We start from the raw sequence: 9,932 nt of genomic DNA, 5'->3' as shown, positions 1-9,932 counted from the left end.
AAATTGCAAATTTCTCACCAAATTTCCTCAGTTGCGGATGGAGAAATTTTATTAATGGGCGAGAAATTTCAGAGGAGAAAACGTTGTAAAAGCTATTATAATTTAGGAATAGTACACAACTACAAGAGTTGTGCATAGCGTAATTTTTTGTGCACTTAGGTAGGAAAAGAGGGTGATAATTCCTGGTGGGTCTTAAGGCAGCAGAGAATTGAAGACGAAACTGCGAATACCAGATACATAAGCAGTACTCAAGAATTGAGCTCACAAGCGAGATGTACTGAATTTTCATTATGAAGGGGTCTTTACACTACTTAGACCAACCTTTAATGAATTCAAGTACACCTTTGGCCTCATTAAAAATGTGTGTTAAAAAGAACCCCCAGGTCGTTAAATGTCAGTATACGTTGCAATTGAGTATTTTTGATTGTAAGACTGACAAGATAAGACCTAGTGGGATTAAAAAACCTAAACTACACTTTGTACAATATATTGGTCAATCACCAAAGTTGCATAGATTTCAAAACATCTTGTAGTTTCAACCCATCTTGTGTTAGTTTCACACCATCTTCTCTACATGTAAAACTATTTGTCCTGACTGCCTGATTGCTGATCAACGCACAGCCCAACCCGTAAGAGCTAGGAAGCTGAAATTTTTACTGTAGTTACCTTATGTGATGGAGATGCGGCAAGGGAGCGTATTGGGAATGAAACTTTTTTGTTTACTATCCAATACCTCAAACTCACTTTAAAGGATCTTTGTTCAAATCCATTTGAGGGCTGTTTTCTCGAAATTCACCGTTCATGGATAAGAAATGCTGGCCAAGGAAACGTAAAGTGTACACAAATTTAGAAAATTTCATTATTTGGATACCTCCCTCGTAACACCAAAATTGAAAAAAATGAAATGAATCCCGCATTTTCAGAGGTATAATCTTGTGCTTCGATGTTTGCACAGACATGGATATATAATTCAGGGAAAGTAAAAAAAATACGATTGCGACTGTTATAACCTTTTAAGCGAACAAGTTAAATTAAAGAACAAGTAAAAATAAAACAACTAAAAGGTTTTAGTCGGGAGCTCCCGACTAGGGGATACCTTGAACCCTCTTATTCCAACAAGCGATAGGTATAAAATGAAAGGTACTTGATATATATATACTATTCTAGAAGCTACATGTCAAGTTTGGTGACTCTAGCTCATATTATTTACCGAAATTGCCAAAAAAAACCGGATTTCGATATCGATTTTTATCGATTACTTGGAAACGGGGCATTTATCGAATATCGGAAACAAACTCGACCTGCGCGGGTACTAGAAGGACCTTCAGCTAAAATTTCTAGCTCTTATAGGGTCTGAGATCCTTGCGTTCATACATACGGACAGACGGACAGACAGACGGACATGGCTAGATCGACTCGGCTGTTGATGCTGATCAAGAATATATATACTTTATGGGGTCGGAAATGCTTCCTTCTACCTGTTACATAATACCCTTTTTACCCATTTTCAATGGGTTCAGGGTATACAAAAATATAAGGACTTCACTTTGGTATTTATTAGTTTCATTATGATCCTTATATATAAGAATAATTATAATAACATCCGGCAAAGTCCAAATTTAGTTTGTAGTATATACAACAAATTTATGTTTTACATAATATATTGACTTGATTTGGTATTTATTGATTTCAAAAGGCTTATACAATAAATAAAAATCTGAAAACGAAACGATCTGACAATAAACACCGAAGTTAAACGAACGAGTTTTCCTAGTGTAAGACTAAGGAAAGAATAAATATAGCATATAAAAGTTTGTTTTTGGAAATGTAGTATAAATTAAAGCAAAAATATTTATATACATAGGTACATCGGCGCGGAGCTCAGGATATCGTCTAGTCGGGCATTTCCTATATAGATGTTGTAATTAATAACAATAAAACTCTTTAGTTACTAAATTTCTATGTCTATGTCTCTTTTCGGCTGATTTTGACTTAAAAATGATTTACTATGACTGCGTAGTTTGTTCTTATTTATTTGTTTTCGAGGTCAACAATGAGTCGTCAGATTTGTTTGCCCGTTTATTTGTTTTGTTTGATTTGTTTTCCCATTTAACCTATCACTTACATCTTTTTGTCAAAAAGTAATAAAATGTTTCTTGGCTTAACTATGTACCCATTGTAAATAGGAAAAATTGGGTATATTGGTTTTGTGCAAATGCTTGCCACAGACAGAAGCATCTCACACTCTGACTAGTCAAGTCGATGTAGCCATATCCGTCTTCCATGTCTGCCTAGTCATATGAACGCGTCGATAACAGAATAATTAGCAGCTAAAATCAAATCCTGATCGTAGGCTTCCTACGGCCCGCGTGTGTGTGCTTGTGCTTTTTGGTTATGTTTGTATGAATGGAAGTTGGAATGCTTGTAACGGTATCTCCTAGTCGGGCACTCCCGATTAGATCACTCTTACTATCTTTATAACATCTCAATTTTCTTCGTTTTTCAAAATTTCACTCACATACATATCGCACAATTTCACTTAAGGTGAACGACATCGTTTTTATTATTTTTTTTTTTAGCTATCATGTGTAGGTATCTTCGTATTTGTATATCTAAGCTAAAATATTTACAACGGTATCTCCTAGTCAGTCACTTGCGACTATATCACACTTAGTAGTTTAAAGTAAATAGCCTTTCAAGTTTAGTGGTAGTTTATTGAAAATTTCCACATATGCCATACCTTTTTTAACCAACTTATTTGGACTTACTGCTCAATTTTATATAAGTAGAACGTTATGCTTTCTTTATTTTTTTTATCGTATCATCACCTTTTTTTATCGTATCATCACCTTGTATTTAGAACTTCAATTCTAATCTGAATGTATCATGGAATTTTCATAGGGCACAATCAACGATCAACGATACGCCATCGAATGGGTGAACAAACATACTGGAATACAAGTTACTAAATTTTGGGGCTAGCTTCATAGTATCTTTAATTCGGGCAATCTTGTAATATATAAATATGCATTGAAAATATTTTTTTATCTATTAAGCCCATGAAATGCGGAAAGAATTGCAAAGTATAAACGACACGAAGTGAAAGTGCTATATTCTGGTGTAGGTAATGGTCTACAAGCTTTCAAGTACTTGTTATCTTTTTTCTGGAAATCAAGCAGGTCGTTTAATCTTTGCCATCAAATTAAGAATTTATCGCGTGCGTGCTTTACTATGCGGAAGATACTATTATGTGCATGACACGAATGTTGGGACTTGATGATCGTGCGAAAACTCAAAACATTAGCCGATGATGCGGCCTATATATGCAGAGCTCTGGTGAAAGTGCATCATAATTGGCTTGACTTGATAACAATGAGAGTATTCACTGCGGTTGTTGGTCTGTTTTTACTGGTGATCAGCGCATCAAAGGCGGACAACTATCATAAAGGTTGCCCGTTTAGTCAATTGGATGCGTTGAATTTTGATACCTTGGGATCAGCGCAGGAATCCGCTGGTAGAAAGAAGAGAAACAGCGATCCGTATGATGTGCGGTCTACCGCGAGTGCGGATCATAACCTGGACGATCTACTCAAAAGCATTTTGCCCAAGTACAGCATCAATTCTGGACCCAGTAGTTGGATGAACTTAGGGGCAGATGAAAAGCGATCTCTAGAGCTAATTAAGTGTGGCATACCACCACGGAACTGCTTAAATGATACACATAATTTGCATTATCGCAGCATAGATGGCGCATGTAATAATTTGCTGTATCCAGAGTTTGGTATCGCCACATCAAGGTACCAACGGCTTTTGCGCCCTACCTATATGGAGCATGGACAAACAGTTCCCAACGCACGACTTATTTCGCTCTCAATTTTCGGCGAGGATACTTTGACGGACAAGTTTCGCACGGTGGCTTCTATGCAGTGGGGTCAGTTCGTTGCACACGACATCAGCCAGCTGACTACAAAGGGAGCGCCCAAAGACTGCTGCGCCGAATCTCGTCATCCACAGTGCCAACCCATCACACTAGCAACAGGTGGACCCATCGCCTTTAATTCAGGGAAATCCTGTCTCAGCTTTGCTCGTGGTGTATCCGACGCGGAGGCCATTTGCCCAAAGAGTGGCCTTTCTTATAGCGAGAAGCTGTCTGTGGTAACAGCCTTTTTGGATCTGTCATCACTTTATGGCAATTCGCAAGCACAGAATCGACGAGTGCGTCTTTTCAAAGGTGGCCAGCTCATTACGAGTTACATCAACAACCAACAGTGGTTGCCTGTCAGTCAAAATCGTGAAGGTGAATGCGGCACTAATAGTGAGTGCTATAGCATGCCGGATAAACGCAATCGTTTCACTCCGACTATTGCCGTGCTTCATACGGTTCTTCTGCGTGAGCACAACCGGTTGGCGGAGCAGCTGGCTATATTAAACCCCCATTTTAACGACGAGCGTTTATACCAGGAAGCCCGCAAGATCAACATTGCGCAGTATCAGAAGATCACCTACTATGATTATCTGGCAGTTGTTTTGGGAAGCGCATACACGCATTTAAATGGACTTACTTACCCCAACTCGGACGATTCAACCGAATTTGTGAACGACTATGATGAGGGTGTTAATCCCAATCCCTACGCAGAGTTTGCATCAGCCGCTTTTCGCTATTCGCACACCCAGGTTCCCGGATGGTTTTCGTAAGTGGTGAAATCTTGTACATTTGAATCACAGGATAGCATATTCTTTTAAATTTACAGAATGGTTGCGCCTAACCGGTACGCGAATCAGACGTTCCGCCTCAGCGACTTTTTTGAGCGGACTGAGACCATTCAGCTATTGTCCTCCAATTTTAACCTAGCTGATCTAGTCCGTGGAATGGCCACTCAGCTGCAAAAACGGTCCGACAGTAATATCGATCGCGAGATCAAACACTACTTCAATCGGAAAGATTTTCAGGAATACGGTTCCGATCTTAAGGCGTTGGATATCCAACGTGCGCGCGACTTCGGACTCGCTTCCTATAATGATGTTCGTGAGTTCTGCGGTCTGCGGCGAGCCAGCGAATGGTCAGAATTCGCTTCCGAAATATCTAATGAGGTAGGAAAATCTTTAAAGGTAATGCTTATTACAAGCTTATCGTATTTTATTTGCAGAAAATTAAATTACTGCGAAAGCTGTACGCCTCTCCAGATGATGTGGAGTTAAGTGTGGGTGGTACTCTTGAATTTCATGTCCCTGACTCACTATTTGGACCTACTTTGCTTTGCATTGTGGGCAAGCAGTTCCTCAATACACGTCGAGGGGACCGCTTCTTTTTTGAACGAGAGAATCATCTAAGCGGATTTTCACGCAGTGAGTAATCACGTATACTATTTATTTATTTATTAGATTGTATAAATATTGTTAACCACCCATAAAGACCAACTGGCAGAGATACGGAAGGTTACTTTGGCTTCTTTGTTCTGCAACAATGTTCAAAGCTTACATTATATCCAGCCGAATGTGTTTATTTTCCCAAATACTCGGTAAGTCGCATTCATTACTGTTGTAGATTTTGTAAATGTCATATTAATCATACTACTCATTGGCTTTTAGCAATGTTTTACTGAACTGCAACGACATTCCTCAAATTGACCTTAGCAAATGGCAAGACCTAAGCCCTCAACTGGCAATCTAAAATCCGGCCAATCAAAACAGCGGAAAATCTATAACAGTAACTTTTTTAAATGGACAGCTAATAGAAATAATCTTATGCTTAAAAAATTAAACAATTAAACATTACATTATATTAAAAGATATATATAAAAAACTTTCTTTCTGTTCTATATAAAAAACTTCATATTGTTGTTATCGACTTTCAGAAATAGTTTCAAAGAATTTTTATGGCAGTGGAATTGAGATAAGGTTTGAAAATCTTTATATTAGGACTAAAGTTGTCTAAGAAACATATAATGTTTATGTACTGAAATATCTATATATTTTATAATGAAAGACCACTGTGAAATGTAACTGCATGTGTCTCAATAGATAGGCTTGAAAGCTTTTTGCAGCTATAATTGGTTTGTAAACTGCTTTTTATTTTATCAACATTGGAACCCTATATAATATAGCTGTCATAGGAACAATCAGTCGGAAATAACGTGTATGAACAACTTTTTGTGTATTAAGATACCTTGACCAAACCCGGAATTTACGAGTTTCACTATTTTTAATTGGAGATGCTAGCAATACGTTACATATTACGTGAAAATTATAATACCTTCTAAAATGGCATAAGAATGACAAATCGATTATCATTACTCTAAACTGCTTAAAAAAAATGAAACCCACACTATCCGGACTCCTTTGCCCAGGTAGTTTGGACATTCGACGTCAATATCAAGAAGACCCTGCACGTGTGTGGTTTAGAACAGACAAAACTGGGTAAAGTGGACTGGTTCCTTGTTCCAACGGCTTGCTAAACCATCGGTCAAGGATCCAGAGAACCGGTAGGAGTATTCGTTTAGATAGTTATGCTAATTGCCAGAACTACACGGCGTAGGATCTCTGGATCCTGAGCTTACCTGCGGAGACTCATCGGAATATTTTTTTCTTAATATCTTTAGGTTAGTGTGAGAGTAATTAAAAAGGAAAACAAGTCATAAATTGCATTCTATTGGCCAAAGCATGTCAGCGAACATCCAAAATTTCAAGTCTCTAGCTCTTATAGGTTCTGAGATCCTTGCTTCATACCAACGAACGGACGGACGGACAGACGGACATGGCTAGATCGACTCGGCTATTAATGCTGATCAAGAATATATATATTTTTTGGGATCGGAGATGCTTCCTTCTGCCTGTTACATACATTTGCACAAATACATTGTACCCTTTTTACCCATTTTTAATGGGTTCAGGGTATAATAATACAATAATCTCTATATATAAAACTGTTTGTCCTGACTGACTGACTGACTGACTGACTGATTGGTGATCAACGCACAGCCCAAACCGTAAGAGCTAGGAAGCTGAAATTTTCACTGTAGTTACCTTATGTGATGTAGGTGCACGTTAAGACGGGGTTTCGGGAAATTCCACCCGCAAGTATGGAAAAATCGCGAAAAACGTTTGTATGTAACTTTTTTGTTTACCATCCGATCGGCCTCAAATTTATTTTCAAAGGTCTTTGTTCAAATTCATTTGAGGGGTGTTTCGCACTTTTTGGAAAATGCATCCTTCCATGGTGGAAATGGGGGTCAAAAATTTGGTGGGTGACGTTTTGCCCTCAAATTTATTTCCAAGTATCTATATAAAAATTCATTTGAGACGGGTATTTCACTTTTCGCAGAATTCAAACTTCTTCGGGGGGAATGCGATTCAAAGATTTTTTGGGCGAAGTTTTAAGTTGTGTCCGATTTGCTTCAAACTTATTTTCAAAACTCTACATAAGAGCTTAATAAATATATATTTCAGCGATTTGGGAAATTCCACCCGCAACAGTGGTAAATTGGCGGAAAACGGTTGTATGAAAGTTTTTGGTTAACGATCCAATCGGTCTCAAACTTATTTTCAAAGATCTTTGTTCAAATTGATTTGAGGGGTGTCTCACACTTTTCGAAAAATCCGTTCCTCCCTGGTGGAAATAGAGGTCAAAGATTTGGTGGGTGACGTTTCGCGCTCAAATTCGTTTCCAAAGATCTATAAGGAAAATCATTTGAGACGTGTTTCACACTTTTCGCGGAATCCAAACTTTTTCGGGTGGAATGCGACTCAAAGACTTTATGTGCGAAGTTGTAAGTTGTGTCCGATTTGCTTTAAGCTTACCATAAGAAATTAATGAATACGTACTTCAGCGAATTGGGAAATTCCACCCGCAACAGTAGTAAATTGGCGGAAAACGGTTGTATGAAACTCATTTTCAAAGATCTATGTTCAAATTCATTTGAGGGGTGTTTCACACTTTTTGAAAAATCCATCCCTCCTTATTGCAAATGGGGGTCGAAGATTTGGTGGATGACGTTTTGTGTTCAAGTTTATTTCCAAAGATTTTTTCGCAAAATCTAAACTCCTTCGGTGGAAAATGCATTTCAAAGTTTTTTTTGGTGAATTTTAAGGTTGTTTGATTCCCGTCCGATCAGTTTCAAAATCATTTTCAAAGCTTTTTGAAAACATTGATTTTATAACATACGTGCCACGGGCAAGGCCGGGTTATACCCGCTAGTAATATAATATAAAAACAAGTAGTCGGGAGCTCCCGACTAGGGGATACCCTGAACCCTCTTATTCCAACAGGCGATAGGTATAAAATGAAAGATACTTGATATACATATATATACTGTTCTAGAAGCTACATGTCAAGTTTGGTGACTCTAGCTCATATTATTTGCCGAAATTGCTCACAAAACAGGATTTCGATATCGATTTTGATCGATTATGATATCGGGAACAAACTCTGCGCGGGGACTAGGAGGACCTACTATTTTAAGTCTCTAGCTCTTATAGGTTCTGAGATCCTTGCGTTCATACATACGGACGGACGGACAGACGGATTGAACGGATTTGTCCAAGTTGAGTACTTGTAAGATACTGATTTTATTCTTACAAATATACTAACAGAGTGTCTTATTTTAGGCCTGCTGTCGATGCATTATCGGCAGCAGCGGTCATAAACTATTGTGTTTATTTAGGCTATCTTTTTCACCCTTGCTACTTATTATTATAACATGATATTTCTTAGCGTCGTTCGCTCTTAGAATCTTAAGCGACCAGAAGTGCGTTATCTATTTTTTTGCTGCTAGCTGCAGTTGTACAATATGGTGTGAAGTATAATTTTAGCGAAGGTCAACTTTAGACTCGGTGTCACGTGTTCATGTGTGAACATTCTGCGGAGGGCTGACAAAGGTGACGGCCTGCAGTTTTTTTGTTACAGTTCTTTTTCTTATCAGGTATATAATAATTATTACGACTAAAATTAATACAATCATTCACGAAGCATGTCCCGATACGTGGTGGAAGTTTAAACCTTTTAATTCAACGTGGTGGTCTTTTAGTTCTTGAACTTTACTTAGTAGCTTATTTAATTCCTCGAAAGTACTAATCTTAGTTTCTGTTAATGGATCCCACGTAATTTTAGGTATTTTTTTCAATTCTCCTATGTAAGAGGGCATAATGGTTTCCTGCCTTTCTGATTGCATCTTTTGGTGAGCAATTAACAATTTGTCTTCCGTTCTAGCCGTACAGCCAGATCTGATTGATAGTATTCCTTGCTCTGGCAAGTTCACTATTTCTGGTGGTGTTTTTTCACAGTGGATCCTAGCTGTCGTATTACGCAGGTTTTTAAAGAGCCAACTGCTTCTGCCTTCTAATCCTACCCAGTATGTTTTGGATGCTACTACAGATCTATAAACACAATTCGATGGTCTGTTTGGTTTAAAAGGTGAAGATTCAATTTCTTTTTTCTGGAGTTAGCAATTTATTTCTGTGATAAATTGATTTGTCTATTCTTGCTTGAGTAACATTATGCATTATTACATGAATCATTTTCCTACAACTGTAACCGGGGCTAGCCAACCTAATGGATTAAAATCTTTACAAGCGTGGATAATACTTGTCTTTTGTTTATGTTTTTGAGCCCTCACAATTGACTTTAATTTCCCACTGTAGTCTGAATGTTTCTTTATTCCACTTACTTCTTTGTTGTAGGGCATAAAAATAATCCTTTGACCAAAACTCGTTCTTCATTCTATTAATCAGTTGCCATCTATCTAAGTTGCCTATTACTCTTTTTAGATAATATTTTACTGACTTGACTCCGGCCTCCCAAATACCTCCGATGTGAGGTCCTGCCGGCGGGATAATTTTATTCCACTGAATTTTTTCATTGTATGCTAATAAGCGAGCACATTTTGATAACTGTTCTTGTGGATTTCCATCCTGGAACTTCCATCTTTACTATCCTG

The 9,932-nt window shown here is 37.9% G+C and overlaps 1 protein-coding gene across 1 annotated transcript; it reads left to right on the top strand.

The window, feature by feature from the left end:
• Positions 1-3,355: 3,355 nt before the first annotated feature.
• On the top strand, positions 3,356-5,788 carry LOC135439622 (peroxidase). Its single transcript, XM_064698363.1, has 5 exons — positions 3,356-4,691; positions 4,752-5,091; positions 5,148-5,346; positions 5,414-5,519; positions 5,590-5,788. Exons 1-5 carry the CDS (start codon positions 3,373-3,375, stop codon positions 5,669-5,671), a joined length of 2,046 nt encoding a protein of 681 aa, XP_064554433.1. The 5' UTR covers positions 3,356-3,372; the 3' UTR covers positions 5,672-5,788.
• The last annotated feature ends 4,144 nt before the right edge of the window (positions 5,789-9,932 follow it).

Source organism: Drosophila montana, unplaced genomic scaffold (genome assembly GCF_035044405.1).
Source record: "Drosophila montana isolate Dmon_TW-CO22-7 unplaced genomic scaffold, ASM3504440v1 contig_599_1, whole genome shotgun sequence".
Lineage (NCBI taxonomy): Eukaryota > Metazoa > Arthropoda > Insecta > Diptera > Drosophilidae > Drosophila > Drosophila montana.
The sequence above is the reverse complement of the archived record's forward strand: the minus strand, read 5'-3'. Positions and strand labels throughout refer to the sequence as shown.